The sequence below is a fragment of the Lontra canadensis genome, unplaced genomic scaffold (genome assembly GCF_010015895.1).
Source record: "Lontra canadensis isolate GAN:19392208 unplaced genomic scaffold, GSC_riverotter_1.0 scaffold11, whole genome shotgun sequence".
Classification (NCBI taxonomy): Eukaryota; Metazoa; Chordata; class Mammalia; order Carnivora; family Mustelidae; genus Lontra; species Lontra canadensis.
The window spans coordinates 6898005-6919138 of record NW_022631005.1 but is presented as its reverse complement, the minus strand read 5'-3'; the positions used below and the strand labels follow the sequence as shown (position 1 = coordinate 6919138).

The 21134-nt window shown below is 36.0% G+C and overlaps 1 protein-coding gene across 6 annotated transcripts in view; it reads left to right on the top strand.

The window, feature by feature from the left end:
* The window catches only part of PDE1A (phosphodiesterase 1A), a 337449-nt gene that overhangs the window by 248711 nt on the left and 67604 nt on the right, over positions 1-21134 (top strand). For all 6 annotated transcript variants that reach the window (XM_032856066.1, XM_032856068.1, XM_032856064.1 and 3 more), the window contains 4 exons: positions 6143-6325; positions 12242-12308; positions 15249-15365; positions 16229-16369. In XM_032856066.1, the coding sequence (XP_032711957.1) occupies positions 6143-6325; positions 12242-12308; positions 15249-15365; positions 16229-16369 (508 nt within the window). The remainder of the gene's footprint in view (positions 1-6142; positions 6326-12241; positions 12309-15248; positions 15366-16228; positions 16370-21134) is intronic.

Below are 21134 nucleotides of genomic sequence, written 5' to 3'. Positions count from 1 at the left end.
CCAAGTCTTTCTCCCTGTGGGGGCCGGAACACTACTGATATGTGTACCCCGTCAACTCTAAAAAATGGCCAAGAAGCAGCCGCTTTCAAAGCTGGGCAGGTTGATGAGAGTGATGAGGGAGGATGCAGGGGTCCACTACTTACAGAATAAGGCCTGGGCAGGAGGTTAGGTGGGTGCAGAGGGACGGCCACAGCCAGCTGGCCCAGCCTTGTCATGCAAGGAGCTGAGAACTCTCAAGTCAAACTCAATTTGCCAGGCTTTTATAAAACTTATTAAAAGGTAGGAGGGCAGAACACATTTAATAATTCATTCATTTGATATATAACTTTAAAATATTTAATTATATGGTATTTGGGAAAAATGTGCCCCTTCCTGGGCCCAGCAAATATTAGGGGTAGAGTGAATGACTTAGTGGCTTATTGAAATGTATCCTTTATAGGAAGAGTAAAGCAGGAAAAAGAAAATTTCAAACCTAAGAAGCCAGTTTCTAATTGCAACCGGCACTTGAATCTTAACACTCAGTAGGTGTAAATGTGGGCACCAGTTGCCTGGAAATAACTGTGGTGGGTACACTGGTATAACCATTTTCTAAGAGTCTACTGTGGACAGAAATATTTTCACTGTTATAATTGTAAAAGTCAAAATCTCATGACCTCTCCTTCCGTGGCCGCCTCCTTCTTTATTCCCTTCCCCTAAAAATTTTCTAGTTCAAAATATAAGCCCTTTGGGAGTTGTGTCATCTCATTTCAAGAGAAAATTTGGGGTATAAATAGCTTCCAAGAATCAGTTGAGCACTGAGTGGACGGAGGGTCAGTTTTCACAGCTCCCTGGCCCCCCATCTACCCTTAGCTCATGTTTAGAGACACTTAACTTTCTGCTTTATTGACCCTCTTAGGACTAGGAAGAAAGAAAGAAAGAAAGAAAGAAAGAAAGAAAGAAAGAAAGAAAGAAAGAAAGAAAGAGAGAAAATGTTATATCAGAGGAAGGATTTCTCAGAGGTCAACAGTGATAACATTTTACACATATACTCCTTATCATTTACTTTCTATACAGTGCATTTTAAGAATTCCTAAGGAAGATGCACCGGTGACTATGTTTCATGTTCTAAGATTCTTAAAGACAAAGTTTTTATTTTTTAAGAGCACTCATGATATAAGCAATTATGCTTACTCTGCCATCTAACATTAGTGTGAAGAGTAATTGAGCTCTTGGATATTTTGAAAGTAAAATTAATTACAGTATTTGAGATACTATTTTATCAAACCTGCTTGCACAAATTTATTTCAAAAATGAAATGAGAGGACAACATAGTCTTACATGTTTTCCCTGTGACATAATCTTTTGTAAATATTCAGATATTTTCACATGTCTCAAATAGATGTATAGGAAAACTGTTTATAGTTCTCTAGCAAAAGTCAGGATTATTATTCCATCTTATACTATAGTTCTGCTTCTGCCCTATGTAGCACGATCCAATGAAACCCAAAGAGTCCTTGTAGTACTCAGAGGCAGGAAGCCAGAGAGTATAAGGCAGGTGCCAGGGAAAGGGAGAATAAAAGGGAGAAGAGGGAGACATAGAGGAGTGGGGAGAAATACGTGCCATTAGGTGTGTTGGTTTTTTAAAAATTTGTTTATATTTAGGTTTTTACTCACATGTCTTTCAAGTTTCTTTTCTCCAAACTGGAAAATAATTATCTTAGTAAATCTGCTACAACTATTTATAGCTTTCTTAGGAATGTCTTACTAACTCTACTAGAGAAATTAGTCTAAAAGAGTTAGTATTTAACAGAAATACTGACTTCCTGGGCTAAAGGCATGCAAACGGTGTGTACAATTTTTAAAATTTCTTTTTACTGTGCCTATAATTCAAAATGCCATAAAAAATGTTTAATGTCTTTTCCACACCAAGTGTTCATGTTGCCCTGTAATTTACTTCAAAGAATTGTAAAGGGGTTATTCAAAGGCAAATTATCCTAAAGGCAATGAAGGGGATGATTGACAATAGTGAATTCACTCCCAGGATGCTGCTGCTGATTATCAGTCAAATAATACAGGACTCCAAAATCTCTTCTACCATCCCCATCCTAACTCTCCTCCTCTAAAGTAATCACTTGCAAGTTTAGTGTAAATACCTTTAGATGTTTCCTAGACATTCAGACATTCAGTAGATACATGTTCATCTCCTGCTCTGTGCCATGCACTGTTGTGGGTGCCAGTGATACAACAATACTCAAAAAGAGACCAACTCTCTGCTCCCAAAGTCTTTATGGTTTAGTGGATGAAACATAGAATGAATAAACAAACCAGTAAACATACAACATGATATCAAGTAATGGTAGGTGCTAAGAAGTCGATAGTAGGACAAAAAGACAGAATAGAGGTGTTCACTAGTTGAGTTGGTGTGAGGGATCAGGGAAGCCTTCTTTCCCTGAATACAGTGAGAAAATAATCTCCCCCACCCCCAATAGGGTAAGAAAGTCTAAGCAAAGCCAACACAGCAAGTGCAGAGACCCTGGAGCAGAAGCAAGCCTGGGAGGGTTGAGCACAGCAAGGAGGTCAGTACTGCTGGAACAAAATATGTAAGGGGAAACCAGTTAAGAGATGAAGGTAGAGACAGGGCTTGTGATGAGCTACATAGGACTTAATGAATTAGGCATTGATAAGGTCTGACTCATACTTTAAAAGAGGCAATTTGGCTGCAGAAGGAAGAGACTGAAGGGGTTCAGGACAAGAACTGGGAGACCAGAAGGAGGGTACTGCAGTAGGCCAGGAGAGAGATGATGGTGGCTTGGCCTCTCTCTCATTCATTGGTGGTAGGAATGCAAAATGGTACAGCCACCTTGGGAGACAGTTTGGAAATTTCTTTAAAAAACAAAACATACTCTTACTATGCAATCCAACCATTGTGGTCCTTGGCATTTACACAAATGAAAGTCTGGAAAAGTCTGCATACAACTATTTGTAACAGCTTTTTTGTAATTGTCAGAACTTGGAAGCAAATAAGATGACCATGGCTGAGTGTATAAGCAAACTGGATATCCACACAATAAATTATGATTCAGCAATTAAAAAAAGAGCTATTAATACATGAAAAGACAGTTTGGTATTATATCCATAATAGCTAATAAGGCATTTTAGTGCCCTGCAAATGATTTTTATATTTCACAACCAGAAGGATAAGTGATGTGCTCTATTAAGTGAATATTAATATAATGCAGAGTTGTGCCTTTGTCGTCTATCAGATTTATAATCCAAGCTGACAGTTACCACATAGTGTTCATGAATGATAGAAATATTCTTCCTCAGTCTTTATATATATATTATATATATAGCATATATCTCTATATATCTATATTTATATATCTATATATATATATCTATTTCTATATATCTATATCTATATATCCTTAGCCTTTATATTATTAGAAAGAGAGGATGAGAGAGGGAGAGAGAGAGAGAGAGAGAGATTGAAATTAATTTCAAGGAATTCATTCATGTGATTATGGGGGCTAGGAAGATGGAAATCTTCAGAACAGGCTGCCTCTGGCTGGAAATTCTGGCAGGAGTAAATATTAACAATCTTTAGTCTGAAAGCAGTCTGAAGGCAGAATTCCTTCCTCTTAAGGGAATCTCTGTTTTATCTCATAAGGCCTTTAATTAATTGGATGAGGCCCACTCACCTTATGGAAGGTAATGTGCTTTACTCAAAGTCTACTGATTTACATGACAATTGCATCTAAAAAACACCTTGACAGCAACACTTGGACTGATGTTTAACAAAATAACTGGCACCATACCCTAGCCATGATTACAATATAAAATTAACCGTTGAAGAGGTATTGGTTGCTTTTTCAAAATTTGCTTTTAGTTATAGAATAGCTTATCTCGTGCTTTACTCTTTACATACTCCTCCTATACTCTTATCACCACAAATGAATTCACATTACTCTTTCTCCAAGATTATATCTTTATCCTTCTTAATGAATGACATCATGCATCATGATTAAGAGCTACCATATTATCAGACTCCTAAGTCTCATATCTGTATTTGACAGATCATTTCCAACATTTCCATTGTTGATGATATGTCTTAGATGACTTATGAGTTTAGAACATACAGCCTTAAAGATATCAACATTAATTGACCACCAACACAATGTGTGTCTATCATTCTACTTGGAGTAGCTGATAAAACAAGGCAGCAGGAGAATTCTTGGAGCTCCATGACATCCCAGGATTATACCACAATGGTTCCCATTCCACCTGTCCTGTTTTGTGTTTTTATTTGATCACTAGATAAGAAGTAATAGAAAGGGCATAAGCCCTGAATTTTCAGACCATGTAGTGTAGTGTCTTGATGCAATGGGCTAAACGATCCAATTTAATATGGACAAAATGCTAAAAAATTTATTTTGCTTTGCGTTCCAATGTCAGTGTATTAAGCGTAAATCAAAACCACCCAAACGTAAGTTCCGAAAGAAAGTTAAAAAAGATACAAAGTAAGTATTAATCAGTATTAACTTCCAATGATGCAAGGCTCTTATATCTTCATATGTATACATGTAGTTTTGTAACTCCAGCACTGAAGTTGTATATATTGTGTCATAAGGCATTTCATAACCGCATTTGTAAATATTGGCAATTGTCTGTGCTCTAAATCTTTCTAGAAAAGAGCAGCACATAGAAGTCATCATATAACCTTTTGAGACTGTTCTTGGTAGTATTGGGTGCTGTGGATGGGCTTTCTACCTTTTTTGCCCTTTTCTTGGTCCCTGCCCACTCAAGATGGTGTGACTTGTTTTGGAGGCTTTAGCACGCAGTATCATTCTGTCTTCCTTTCCATCAGCTTATGATCCTGGGGATTCACCCTGTACAAAGAGATTTACTTGGGGCGAATGGAACCCCAAAGCCAAAACCAAAGTGCTCTAAAATTAGCTCTGAATTACTAAACTGGTGCACTGATACGGAATTAACAAAGTCAAGTGACAGAGGTGGCCTGTGTTCTTCCTGGAGGCAAAGCTCAATTGCTCTGTGGAATGTTTTTATCGTTTGTGGGGAGGTCACATGGTCTTCCCAGTTCAGACCTTTAGGAAGTTCTGGATCACTGGAGCTGACCAGCCTCAACTACACCCACTGGTCCGGGCAGTGTGGTCTATCTGGAGCTTCTAGAAGATAGAATGGTGCAGTCATTTCACTTCCTGTTCACTTCCCCACTGATGTATTTGATTTCCTTGGCCAGTTGATGTCCACCCTCAAGACAGCATCTGCCCTTAACTCGGAGTGTTTCTCTTCCACTTCCACTGGCCCTGTCATCTAAAATGAGTTTTCAAAACAATCTGTTCATCTTTTTTTCTTCACTTTTTAATTTGTGATGTTGATCTCATAATGAATGTTAGCGTACTTGATGTCCTATTTTCCTACAATTTAGAGATAGCATTCAAATGAAATAACGTGTGAATGACCTGTATACTCTAAGGCCTTATGCAAGCAGCCTGTGCTAGCTGCATTGTATATATGCATGACTAGCAAATATAAGACGACTTTGATAACTTCTACTCCTTGTTTTCTTTCCAGTCCAGTTGCCTCCTTTAATAACAGACATCTGGGGGCACCTGGGTGGCTCAGGGGGTTAAAGCCTCTGCCTTCGGCTCAGGTCATGATCCCAGGGTCCTGGGATTGAGCCCCGCATCGGGCTCTCTGCTCAGCAGGTAGCCTGCTTCCCTTCCTCTCTCTGCCTGCCTCTCTGCCTACCTGTGATCTCTGTCTGTCAAATAAATAAATAAAATCTTTAAAAAAATAAATAAATAAAATAACAGACATCTGTTTATGAACTTTCTTCTCTATTTTAGTTCTCTTCATGACTAGAATAGTATATGAATTGGTATCTCCAGACAGGTATGACAGTATCTCATTTAGAAAGCTGCAAATGCTCAACTCCATTAGTGCTGGCCTTCAGAAGATGATCAATTTAAGAAATTCAGAGCTTTTCAAATGTTAATCCAATTATTTTTTTTTTAAGTAGCTCATACTAAGGGATGATCAGAGAGTGATTTGCCATATTTTCAATCCCATTGCAATGTTTGTTTATTATCGGGTTTTTCTTCACTTTTTCCTAAAGTTTAATCGGTATAAATTTTTGTAGAAGACTGCTGGATACTGAAGATGAACTCAGTGACATTCAGACAGACTCCGTCCCATCGGAAGTACGGGACTGGCTGGCGTCCACCTTCACACGGAAAATGGGGATGATGAAAAAGAAATCTGAGGAAAAGCCAAAATTTCGAAGCATTGTGCATGCTGTTCAAGCTGGAATTTTTGTGGAGAGGTAAGTGAAATTGTTAGTATTTCAAGATAATAAAATTTGGAAGGTAGGAGATATACTTACCATCTCAAAGTTATATGAGCCAAACATTTTACTTATTGAGGAACACTGCAATCGTAATATACCCAGAATGAGGAAATTTAGAACATCGTTATAAATTTGCCTTAACAAAAATGTTTTGTCCTGGGTTTATTACTTTGATTTCTTTTAAATTGACATAAAGACTGGGGCGCCTGGGTGGTTCAATCAGTTAAGTGTCTGCTTTCAGCTCAGGTCATGATCCTGGGGTCCTGCGATCGAGCCCCCTGTTGGGCTCCCTTCTCAGTAGGCAGTTTGCTTCTCCCTGTCCCTCTGCTCTTCCCCCTGCTTGTGTGCTCTCTCTCTCTTACAAATAAATAAATTAAATATTTTTTTAGAAAGAGAAGATTAAAAGCAGACTTTTGAATGCCTAGTGTACCTCAAATGTAGCTTTGTAATTTATTAATTTATTAAATTATATGACATTCATACATTATTTGTATATATTTATATAAATTATACCACACTTATTATTTATTAAATTATACCACATTCATACATCACATTCATATATTACACAACTAATTTTACTGGAATAAAATGTAACTTTTCATAAAACAAATTCTATACTACATACTAAAATCAAATAAGACTTTCTCTGCATTGAGTCAAAAAGACCATCCTCTTTGCATCATGGGAGAAAAGCTCCTTATGTAGCTTTTGTAGAGTTCTTTGACATTTCTGTCACTAAAGCAAGGAATACTTGATGGCCCCTAGAAGCACCAAATCAAATTGCCGTAGTTTCTCATGTGAAATACATGCTAATGTGGCCTAATTTTATATTTGTCTAGCCCTTAAGAATACAGTCTATTTTTCTGTCTAGGAAACAAGATGTTCCAGAATTAAAGCTAAAGAAATTACTTGAAATAAACATGCTACATCTGACAATTCTGAAAACTAGTTATTAGAAATCCCTTAGATTAAAAAAACAATTACTTTTTGTTAAGTTATATATAAAAAGATGAAACATTTTTAAACTAATAAAATTGAAGAGAGAATTTTTTTTGTCAATATACTTAAATTTGAGAGAGACCACATCATTTTTCATCTTCTGACATCTCTAGTTATTATTTCTAATGAACATTATACACTTTAATTTTCCTGTTAAAAGAAAAATAGGAAACACATTTGGGTTCCCAAAATGTAAATGAGAATGTATAACAAGAAGTATTTAATGCCATTTAAAAATATAACTACAACACATAAAGCTTGAAGTTCTTGCTTTGTGCCTCTACTATCCATAATAACCACCACTTGGTGATTATTTAAATTATTTTGAGTATTTTATTAGTCCTATTTAATTGGCTTTGATAAAAAAATCCTCATAAGAAGCAATTTTTTTAGTGTGGTAAAGTGATAACCACACCCCCTTATAAGGTATATAAAATGGTCCCAACTCTGCCCGGTGGGCCCAGAAATCTGCAACAGGGAAGCAGGGCTTGAGAGAAAGATTATCTATAATGATATTACCATTTTTTTTTTTTAAACAACTTAGGAAAGTGTATGACATTTACTGATTTTCATTAACACCAAATCAAAAATACCTCAATAATAGTTCAGAAAGTCAGTGAATCACAGATAAAAGAGAATATGTGTGATTTGCTGAAAGAATGTATATTTTGTCTTTTTCAAGAAAATTTTGTAGAACTTGGCAAACTAAAAAGAAAGCAAACTGTGGGAGTAAATTTCTATTTCCATCCAGTAAAAGATTAAGATTTCCATAAAAATTTATTGGTATGCTAAATGTTCATTTTTTTCATATGCTACATAAAATATTTTACTTAATGACCTATAGAAATATCAAATATACTTAACTGGCAAACAGTCTTGAAGAAATCAGCATGTTACAAACATATGGAAATGAAATCCCCATTAGTTGGTGCATAAAATAGGAACCTATGTTTATCTTGAATTTTCAAAGACAATTGTCTTCCATCTTGAAAATTAGAAAACCTTCCTGAGTATTTTCTCAAGTCACCCCTCCCAAGACTCCATGCCTCCACAGGTCCTCGCACTTCCATTACCCAGGTGCACTTTCCCATCTGCTCACTTCCCCGTCTCCCCTCCTGAAACCCAGTCCCCAGCTCTGTCATCTGCCATCAGAAACAGGACAGTAGCTTTCCAGTTGGGTCCTCACTTCCTCAACTGCCCTCTCCAAACAAGTCATTCTACAGGGACTTTTTAAAATATAAATTAGTCCCTGTCGCTCCTAAGCTTAAAATCTCTTGATGATTTTCCATTTCACTTGGTATTAAGGGTGATTTCATTATCATGGTTTTGCAGGGTTCAGCACTTTTTTACTTTCTTGCCTCATCAAGTGCTACCTTCATTTTTGACTGAATTTCTGTATTGCTCTGATTTCAACGCACATCCCTAACCCAGTTCTTCCCTTGGAACCATAATCCTGTTATTCCCTCTAGCAAAAATGATTTTCCCTGCCCCTGCTCCTGGCTGGCCCTTCCTGTCTCTCCAGACGCCTTCCCTGATCTCTGTGCACACTGTTCAACACTTTGTCTGCCCTGACCAGTGGTTTACCTCACAGCACTGAGTGCTGCTTGTAATCATGGGTTTTTTATTTATTGCCCCTCTTCACTGCTCAGTAAGCCTCACAAAAGCAGTACCTGTCTTTTTCTTGTTCTCTCTGGGCTCTTACCTAACACGACGTCTGACATAAGATAGTTTTTAGTATTTGTGGAGTTTTTTTGAGTTCTTGAATTACACATCGCAGCTGTAGTAAAAGCTTCCAAAAATAATCTACCGTATTTCCAGCTGGACTTTCAACACCTGCAGGAGTCCAGGAAATTCATTGTTCTTTTTCAGCAACTTGTAATATGTCAGCTATTTACTCAAGAGTGAGGCAGCCATATTACGGTCTGCCACAAACAGATTCTGATTCCAGTCCTCCTTATTTTTTTGTCCTAATACTTTATTTCCAATTATAGGATTAGAAAAGATAATGGGGAAGTTCCTCCATTTCCTCAGAAAGATAATCTTCAAGGTCTTGCTTTATATTCCATGTAATGAGAATGCACCCTGACATTCACTCCTTAAGCCTATTCCAGTTCTAAGAGATCAGCACCAGAGTTAAGACAGAGCCCTGGGAGCCCCTAAGAACCCAAGAATTGTAGGCAACAGCATGGGCTGCAGAGTAGTGAGAACAGTAACATCAATGATACTAATGGCTTTCTTGTATTGAGCACTTATTATATTATGCTGGACATTTATATCATTTACCCATCACAAAAAACTTATAATTATCCTCATTTTACAGATGAGTGACATTATATAGCTTTCCAAAGGTCACATAGCTAGTGAGAGGCTAGTCTGTTATTTAAAGCATGTCTTCTCTTTGCTGTATCCTACTGCCTTTCAGTGACGTGAAGTCACAAGGATTGAAAGTTACTTAATTTTTTTAAATTTCTTACTTCTTCTTATTATATATATTATATATACTATTATATTGACCTTATTTTCCTAATCCATCATCCTTTCATTTCCCATCCCTCTATTTTTTAGTAGTAATGACTAGAAGAATAGATAGAAAAGACTGTTGTCTCCCAAAAAAAACACACAAAACAACTAAATATCATTATTGACAATAATTATTTTCTGGATCTGTTATAATACAATTACTATTTTCCTTGCCTGCAAAACTACAATAATTATACCTATCTCAATGTAGTAATTAATATAAGTATTTTTATTTATAAAATGCTCTGAAATCTTCCAAGAGAGATAGAGAATAAGGATAATTTTTTATTATAACCGATTACCCACATTCAAAAATTATTGAGTCATTTAAAATAAATATTGAATGGAAATAGTGAAATAAAGTAATAAGGTCTCTGTGATAAAATGGGGAAATACTTTATCAAGGAAGGTAGGCTAGAGGTATACATAAATGCAATATTTTAATTCTGAGCTTTTAAGAAGTCAAGATTCAAAAGAGGAACATGAGAGGCACCTGGATGGCTCAGTTGTTTAAGTGACCGTTTCTTAGCCTCAGTTCAGGTCATGATCTCAGGGTCCTGGGATGGAGCCCCACTTCAGGCTTCCTGTTCATTGGGGAGCCTGCTTGTCTCCTTCTCCCTCCACCCCTACCCTTGCTGGCATTCTCTCTTTTTCAAATAAACAAATCTTTTAAAAAGAGAGAGAGAGAGACATGAATTATTGGCATTTATTATCTTTAAAAGAGAGATTTTACATAGAAACTAAGTAATATATCTTGTGGCTTTTAAATCCATAAGGTACCTTGAATCAAAAAGGTTAGTATCTAGGGGCACCTGGGGGGCTCAGTCAGATAACTGTCTGACTCTTGGCGTTGGCTCAGGCCATGATCTAAGTGTTGTGAGAGTGAGTCCTGCACCAGGCTCAGCACTCCGTGTGGAGTCAGCTTAAGCTTCTCTCTCCCTCTCCTTCTGCCTTCATGCTTGTACTCTCTCTCTCCCTAAAATAAATAAATTTTAAAAATCTTAAAAAAAAAATTAGTGTCTTCTGTAGTAGTTTTATGAAATAAAATATTTTCCAAGTGGCTATTTCTTATATTAACCTCCCTCATATAAATTAATGATGTAATCATTAAATTTTTACTTTGTTCAGGCATTTTGGGAGAAATTACAACAGTATAGTCTAGGAATGTAGCTTGCCAATGGACTGACAATATGAAAATGAAGGGACATGATTCATAGTTAATTGTTTCTTCCCAGGATGTTGGGGATGAACCTTGTACCTGCCAGTTCTGAATAGAAGTCTATGCTATTCCTACACATTGGGTATCACATTGATTTTCTTGTCACATGAACTAATGGAAGAGTTTCATGGATTTGGTTTATGTCATTTTGGTTACCTATCAGAAGATCCAGCAAATTACTGATGGATAAAAATATTTTTATTGGTGCTATTTATAAAAATGGAAATAACTTTGTTCTACATAATGTTTCTTAATTTTTATTACATGACAATTTGAACAAGCTTCAACAATTTTTGTCAATATGCTCTGGCCCAAAATTTCTAACTTTAAAAAAAGGAAGCTGTGTAAATTCTGATGATACTACATTTTCTGTCTTGTAATTTCCATTTTATCAGAAAAAAAGAAGAGAGAAAGAAATCCATAAAGGGAATATTTTAGTGACATTCAGCTTCCTGATCTAAAATTTTGGCACATAAATGGATGCAAAACAAGAATATTCTTCTCTCATTGGTATGGGAGTGCCAGAAACTTTGTTGCACGTACAAGGGACAGTCTCTTTTAATAAGATGAAGCAAAGAAAAAGATGTCAGTCATCTTGACTTAATAGGGTGTTTGTGTGTAGACAAATTCGTATTAACCCATGTCACATTGTAGATTCTCAATAAGTGGTGATCATAGTAATCGTTATTACCACAAAGAGAGCCTGTAACTAATGATAAAAGGTGAACATGTCAAAAGTAATCTTTTCGACAACTATCATATGATCTCCCTGATATGAGGGAGAGGAGATGCAACATGGGGGGTTAATGTGGTAGGAGAAGAGTAAATGAAACAAGTTGGGATTGGGAGGGAGACAAACCATAAGTGACTCTTAATCTCACAAAACAAACTGAGGGTTGCTGGGCAGAGGGGGGTTGGGGGGGGGTTATGGACATTGGGTAGGGTATGTGCTATGGTGAGTGCTGTGAAGTTTGTAAACGTGGAGATTCACAGACCTGTACCCCTGGGGGAAAAAATATATATATATATATGTTTATAAAAAATAAAATTATAAAAAAAAAAAAAAGTAATCTTTTCCCTTACATTTTAAAAAAATAGTTGAAATCTTTGAGTAAATGAGTCTTACATACACACTTGTTTTTCTTTTTCAGGATGTACAGAAAGTCTTATCACATGGTTGGTTTGGTATATCCAGAAGCTGTCATAGTAACATTAAAGGTAAAATAATTTCAATTATTTTAAATTTTCAAATAGTCATTTTTTCAAATTTTCTTACAATGACTGGGAGAAAATGAGAATAGGTCTTTGCTACATCTTATGAATTGGTACATGAAAAATACTATAGCCATTCACATGTCATATGTTCCAAATCATGGCTCATCATTGACTTAAATGAGGATTGATTTACATTAAGTCAGTGCATGTGTGTTCACACATAAATGTGATTTTTTTCCTTCTTCATGCTTTTTTTATGTGGATCTTGAATTCAATTTTGAGATGGCACCAGGACTTATCAGAATATATGTATTTTTTTATGTATATATTGTGGGAAATTTTCATGCATTCAAAAAAGGTGTTCCAGGACAAAACTTACATGAAAGAAATTTGTTTAGAATTTTAGGTCTGAGAACACATAAAAAGATAAAATTAAGAAAGAAAATAACAAAAAAAATCAACTCTCTTATCTCTGCCTTTCCTATAGCTGACGCCCAAATGCAATATTAAATACATTAGAAATAATTGGAGCCAAAATTCTGAAGTAATGAAAGTTTTTGGTTTACTTGTTTCTACTGTGTGTGTATACAAAAGCACTGTTCCTATTTCTGTTCCTATTCTAAGCTCATCATTTAACATCTCTTATTTCTTTCTATCATTTCATTTCAGTGGAAAAATTCAACTTTGTCTCCTCTAACAATTTCATGGTGCTTTTCCTGTATCACCAAGAATTTAAAAGCCATGGGCAACAGAATATCCTGAGTTGCTTTATTTCTGATATTTTAAACTCCTTTCTAGTTTACATTTATATTGCTATTTATATTATATCTTTTGTTAATTTTCTCTTCCACATCCCCTTTGCATTTTTTCCTTTGCTGCATAGTAGACTTTAATCTTATTAATTTAAAGAGATGGTTTTTCTTGGACACTTTTTTATATTTATGTTTCTAAAGCTATAAAAAAGACAGGTATATAAGTGAAATGTCACATTATAGGATATTAATTACTCCTTGGATCTTGTGAGGTTTTTGTTTCATCAACTGTGAGCAAGAATATTACTTATTTTTATTTTTTTTATTTTAATAACCTTTACTTAGAAACCAACACAATATTTTAGTATGAGAGAAAGTTAACACTCTTCTAAAATGTAGTAGAGAAAAATGTATCAACTAAAAGGTTGAGGGAGGAAATATCACTAGTAAAGAATATTTTTAGTTAAATAGTTCTTACTTCCTGAGATACCTTCTTGTCTTATTTATCCTCAATGGAGCATCTGCAGTAGTTTATAAGTGTAAATCATCATTGTTGACAAAAATCCCCCAAAGTGGAGAACTAACCTTTTACTCAGTGTGAAACCCTGAGCAGGAACTATAAATAGCAGCCTCCTAACAATCTGAACTAATTCTTGTGTTAGCTTTGGAATTTGATAAAAGATTTGTTGGCCTCATTTGAGCTTTATTGATGTTAAAATGCCTGCTTACACAGCCTTCAGAGATTTTAAATTTACAAAGTGTTTGTAAAGCAAGTGTTTGGGGATGAAATCACGACCAAATACAAGGAATTTAACAAAGGTGTACAAGCAAATCAAAAACCATCTCACTGATGTTTTCAAGTGATTAGAAATACCATTTGAAGCTGTTATTACTATTTTCAAATGCAGTATTTTTATTTATTTTTTATTAATTATTTTTATTAACATATAATGTATTATTTGCCCCAGGGGGTACAGGTCTGTGAGTCATCAGGCTTACACAAAAGCAGTATTTTTAAAAGAGACTGTCTGAATACTATTTATCAGATTCTCAGTTTAGTTTCAGCATGTTATAGTACAGATTGTTGGCCTCTCTAAAAATGTATTAAATGAAGTAAATAATCCCAGCTCAAATTCAAAATTAAGGCACAGTTTTAAGGTTGCCCTATTCAATACTAAACTTGCTGTGTGTATGTAAGCACACACTTTGCTAAGAAGTTCTAATAATCGTTAGAACTGACTGTTGTATTTCTTTAAATTTTTAAAATTTCATTGATATATTTAGCATTGGAGTTCCCACTCCACATGAAAACCTCCTTAGTGTATAGGACTGATATCACTTGTTACAAGTCCCTTTTTGTGAACACTTCTGCAAGTTTTCAACCTGCAGTTACTTAAAGCAAAATCATGAGGTAGCTGGAATGGTTTGGCATAGCTCTCGTTACCTTCTCTCCCACTGTTAGTGGATTTTTTCCATGGGTATATATGTATCTCCCTATAGGCCTGACCACTTCCCTTGGGAATCGCCTGAAATGCTATAATTACTTTCCTCTTCCTTCTCCTCTATCAAAAGACTCACTTCCTTTTCCTTCCCATCTGTCCCTGGTGGAAAGTGTAAATGAATCAGCCAAGGTTAAAGTGAGTAATAAGGTAGTATATACTCTATCTTTCTAGGTTATTTGAAACTTAAAAGAAGACATAAAATATCAAAGCTTTAAATGAAAGCATTGACTCTTATGGTGGAATTTCAAGCCAGGTAGAATGAAGTGGGTGGGAAAGAGAAATTGGGGCTATTTTCCCCTATTCCTCCATTGATACCACCCACATAACCTGTAATACTACCTTAAAATGAAGCCTCCTCTGGACAAGTGATTTATAGCATGCATTTGAAGAGAGACTGAGAATAAGTTCGTTAGTATAGTGTTATCAGGTTTATTACATCAAGCTTGATAACTTTGGGATTAAGGGGAAGATTTTAACACATATTACGCATTATGGCCTCATTTTTGTGAACCCATGGATACTAAGTGGCTCTGTCATACCAGACCCTGGAAAAAAATATAGTCTGATGTTCTAAATAGAAATGTAACCTACTAAATCTACAATGCCTGATCTCTCCAAGAATGTTCCACAGAAAGAAACTAAATGATATTGCCATCTAAAGCACTTACTCCTTTTTTCATTTTTTACAGGATGTTGATAAATGGTCTTTTGATGTATTTGCCTTAAATGAAGCAAGTGGAGAACACAGTCTGAAGTTTATGATTTATGAACTGTTTACCAGATATGATCTTATCAATCGTTTCAAGGTCAGAAACATGGAACAAAAATGAAATGCTCTTAGAATTCGTTATCTGAATAAGAATGAAAATGCAGAACATCGAGTCATTAATCAATGCATTTTATAACATTTCTAGTTGGCAGGTCACAAAACTAGTGGAACGAGTTCATCGCATGATGCAGCCATTATCCACGACTCACTGACATGTATCCATACGGGCATTGTGAGGCCATTGTAGCCTCATCCCAACAAGATACCAGCATCCCCCCGAATTACCCATAGACCAATCATGTCATGATTAGGAGCTATGTTTTTAAAAAATATCGTCTTCTGTGTTCCTAAAACACAGAATGAACCTTTCCTGGCTGCTTTTCTTAAACCGAGATGAAAGGGCTTCTAATTAATTTCATTTTAGAGCCATTTAAGCAGCAGATTTGATCCAGATTTCTGAGCACTCTGCAACCTATACCCTTCATCATTACCAATGGAATCATGGAATTTTAGATAGAAGGTACTGGGAGGTCATTTGTTTTAATCCCTTGTATTACAGATAGAAAAACTAGACATCACCCATTGTAATTGACAATTTTACTCTTTTAAGAACTAGCCTTCTGTCTTGACTCTGGAAGATATAAACATTTAAAGGCAACAGTATGGGTAAGATTGTTATTTCATCTACCTTAGTTAAATACCTGGGGGTTACAATCTTTCTTAGGATTGAAAGCTAGCAGGTTAATGAAATAGTTTTTCAGAACAGCCTCCGTGTAACCTCAAAAAACTACTGCCCACATCTGACTCACAGTTGTGTCCCATCCCAAACATTGTTGTGTTCGTGTTGATTTAGTGCTACTCTTTTGGCCAAAATATAATCATGATTATTACTTTTTGCAGATTCCTGTTTCTTGCCTAATTTCCTTTGCAGAAGGTTTAGAAGTTGGTTACAGCAAATACAAAAATCCTTATCACAATTTGATTCATGCAGCTGATGTCACTCAAACTGTGCATTACATAATGCTTCATACAGGTATCATGGTAAGAAAGTTTTTATAACTGAAGTTTGTTAATTTGGAACATCAAATTCCTTTCTCCTACATTGCCATTGTCTCACATTGCCATTGTCCCTTCAATACCCACAGGAATATTATAAGTGATAATCTTTCGGATTTTTGAGGGTTAATGAATTACTCATAATATACATTTTCCAAAAAATATTTTAACTCCATGAAAAAAGATACCCAGAGGCAAATGTAAATATATTGCAAATTTTCCGAAATTTGTACTCCTGGACATTTTTGTTTATAATTTTTTCCCTATAGGAATCAGCCAAAAAACGAAACAAAACAAAACAAAAAAAAAGTGACCTACACAAAGTCTTGGGATAAAAGTTAATTACAGTGCTCTTCCCTCATGTTATCCCAAGCTGACTTCTGTGGATTTTTCTCTTTTACTTGCACTAATAATCACAATCAAATCCTAATAGGGACTTTGGAAATGATTTATAGGAATTTTTCCAAATTCTCCTTCCTCTTCTTTGCATCTAAATGAATCAATGAATAAATAAATAAATAAATGATTCAGCAATGCAATCCAGGACAACAACGAGTAGATGTTAAGAATGCTGACTCTGCCTGGAATTTCTGTAAGGTCTCAGAGTTTAGAGTGACTCCCAGAAAGTGAAAAGGAAGAAGCAACTCTTTCTTCTAAAAATTCCATACTGAGGTGGGTTCAAAGGGATACAGACCATAGAAGATGTCCAAATCTTGGTACCTTCTTGATTCCTGATGTGTCAGCCTCTGCTGAAGCAATGCCATAAATTGCATTTAAGTAGAATGTTCCATCAAATCCCATAATATACACTGCCTATCTATTTTGACTTCAGAAGTCACATACCCATTCTATTGGGTCATTGACACTCAGATCTATGTAACTAATACTCTTTGGGGCCCAGAGATCCTCAATATCTCATCAGTCCACACCAGAGATTATTCCTAATCTGGTCCCACGCGAAGTCCCTAGAGCCACAGTGTTGTCCCGAAGATCCTGAAAACTTAGAACAGTACGTGATTCTTCAACTTTGTTATATATAGAAATTTTTCACATTAATTTTATTTTTCCCCAAGAAACTGTAGTGTGTTGTTCACTACACATACAATCTATTCGCTATGGTTCATCCAATAGTGTCTCATATGATGATTGAAGAAATTGTTTGCTCCTCTTCTTCATCTTTCTTTGCCTCCAAAATGTTGCACATCCATCAATGCCTTGGGCTCAGATCCCACTCCTAACCCATGTTTTGATTATCTGTTGCTCTAAAACAAACTGCTCCAAAATTTACTGGCTTAAAACAACAACTTATCAGTAGCTCTCCAAGGTCTTTAGTTAGGAGCGTCCCAACTAGCAGGTTCTCAGTTGAGATGATTGATGGGCTTAAAATCAGCTAGCAACCATAGCTGAGGGCATCATTGAACAAGATACCCATGGTGGTTCACTCACATAGCTGGCAGTTGGTAATGGCTAATGGCTGGGAGCTCAACTTCTAATAAAGGCTTTTATTTAATAAAGAATTTTCTTGGACTCTCACTGCCAATTCAACAGAAATCTGCATTCTACCACAAAATTACAAAGTAACATAACCTGCTTTGGAGTTAAGTCCTATTTGGGGGAGGCAGAAATCTCAAAAACTTTAATTGAGGCAGTAGCATGACCTCCTTGTGACCTTGTAGAAGGCTGAACTGTATGTGTTGTCAACATCAGACCTTGTGTTTTCCTGTAGTAAGTTATATATGTGGACATCACAGACTTATGATATAAATGTACCCATTGGCCGAGATCAAATGCAGTCATGACTAAACTTCTTGGTCCTAGGTTGAAGCTTACTAGGTTGAAGCTTACTCACTCTTCTTTCCTCTTCTTTGACATGTAGAAAGAGGAAGTAGAAGGTAACAATAATCAGTAGAAAATCAAGCATGCAAAGACATAGCTTTAAGATAATATAAGCTTTTAGGAAGTAGTATATGTAACCTTCCTTGTAATTGTTTCTAGCATGTGCGCACACACACACACACACACGCGCACACAGAAATTCTTTTAAAGTTCCTTTGCTTTAATAAGACTTCACTGTCACAGCTGTTTCTTGAGCTCTTTGCCTCCTGACAGCAGCAAATGCTGTTATCCTTGAAAAAGTCACTTCAGCATCTTCCTGGTTGGAGCTGCTTGCTGTTTCCTCTCTAAGGCCTTGGTCTTGAATCTGATAGTGAGATGGTTTTCATTTTAAGTGTGGCATGTCCTCTTTCCTGAGTTCTGTGGATTTGAAAGAAAGTTAGCTGAAAAATGAAATATTTAAATGATTCTGTGAAATGGAAACTGAAGTGATTAAGTTTCTTCAGAACAAGATGGAATGGAAAAGTAATGCCTACTTCAGTATAATCAAATATCTACTTTAATTATGAAATTCAATGAGAAGATGTATACCATATTATGCTGGGAAGTAACCAAAATTTCATCATTTAAAAATATATTTCTGCTTAAGTACATCTTTTTTTTTTTTGCTATCATTATAAAGGGAGCCAAATAAAAGTCTCTGATTTCAGCTTTAGAACCTCTCTTCTGAAGGTGACATTGAAGAGATGAAGGATGACGTAAATACAGAAATTCAAATCCACGGTGTGACTTTTCCCTCAGGCTTGTGAGGAGGACCTGTTCCCAGATATAACAAGCCATTCCAACTTTTTTGGAAGATGGGAAATCTGGCCCAGCCTGACATGACTCCTAGAAATTTGACATTAGTAAAGATCACGTAGTCCTTAACTTACCAATCATAAACAGAACTTCGATCTACTCTAGCAGGTTTCATTGGAGAAATTGTTTCTGATTAATTCATCCTTCAGCAACAATGTGTCAGTGGGCTCTTTACTCATCCATTAGTTTGGCCATTACAAAAATAGTCTAGTGGAAGACTGTCATTGTTTTCTGAGATCCGGAAAATACATTTCAACTACAGGAAGTAATGAGAAACTTTATAATAGACAGTAAGAGGAAAGGCAAAATGAATTACGGATTTATTGCCTATGTTGTGAAAACTAGGTTTCACAGCCAGCTTGATAGCTTTAGGGAAGTTATTTTAACAAGCTTTTCTTCAGATGAAAAAAGTAGTGGTAGGGGAGTATTAATTTTCACACAGATGAATATGTTGGTTCTTTGAAACAACAAAAATGTATTATAGAAATATTGATTTAGCTGAAACTCCTCAATTTGATGTGGGGAAGACTGGGTCACTGGCTTTAGTTTTAGTTGATGCCCTGCCATTTCAGGATGGTCTTATCTGTGTGACATTTCTGGAGCACTCTGGGCAGCCCCAAACTCTCAGGTGACTAGTGTAGCCTGCCACCTGCAAAATGGTCTGAGGACTAGTTACTGAAGGGGACTGTGATGAAGCTATTGTCCTTCAGTTTGTTACTGTCATACAGGATACCCTCAGCCTGGAAGGAGACACTGCAGAGGAGAGCTGATGCTAGTACACCCTCTGTCTGTCCCTCTCTGTCCTTTGACAGTTAACTTGTAGCCCTGTGCCAAGGCAACGGTGGTGTGTGGTAGCTCAATCCATTGGCTGAAGAGAAAATTGCTTCACCAAATGCTGTCAAGCCACCTCCAAGTGTCTCTCTGAATTTGAAACCTTCCAAGGGCCTTTGTAAGGGAACACTTATGTCTAAGGGCTCCTGACCCTGTGTTCTAATATTAAGAGTAGAAGAAGGAACAATGCTATGAGATCTATTTGCTTTGGAAGTTGTAGTCCCCTGACCACACCCAGAAATATCTTCCCATACTGTGGATTGACTCAGTTTTTCTCCAGTCTATCTACAAAAAATATGCCACTATGTCTCTATTCTACCAACTATGTGGAAATACTATTCTTGCAAATGGCTTCCCAGACAACAATGTTTGGAAGAGTAGAAAGTGTGTAGGCTTTCAAGGCAATCAGACATAGGTTTGAAACCCTGCTCTACCATGACCTAGATCACTCACTCACTATCTTGGTTTTCTTGTCAATATGTGGCTAATAATACCACTATGTAGGATGACAGTGAAGAGGCACAGATACCATATATGTAAAGCACCTAACCTAGTTCCTGAAACATAATAGGTACTAACACACATCCTAATATCAATAACATCAATTTATTTTATTATATATTGTATTATTTTATGTGTATTATGTATTGATATTATTATGACACTTTTTACTACTGGATAAGTTATAGCAAACTGTGTCATCCTATTCAAAGTTAGAGAAAAAAGTGTCCAACCCTATAATTTAGCTAAGAAAGTTGTTAATTATGGTCTTTTAGACACAACAGGAACCAATAGGTCAATGTGATTTTCTGACCCGAAATTCTCCCAGCCTTAATATACACATACACTTTCACTTTCTGTCTCTCACACATAAACATACACACACTGAATAATTCAGATATGAAAACTTACATCTTAAGTATTAAAGCTCTATTTAGAGCTTCTACCCATCAATATACTCAGTTAAACTCTTTAGAAATTCTGCTTCTAAAACCTTGGAAAAATGTATTCTGCATATTGCCTCCATCAAGTAATGAATGCTGTAGTCATCCATAAAAGGAATATTGTGATCTCTGGAAGGAACAGAAACCTTGGAATCAGATTTTGGGTTGAATTCCTGCTCTGCCATTTGATAGCTATGTAACCTTTGTCAGGTTGACTCAATTCTTTAAGATCCAGCTTTGTTACATGCCAAGTAAAGATAAAAATATTTACCTCTTAAGTGGAA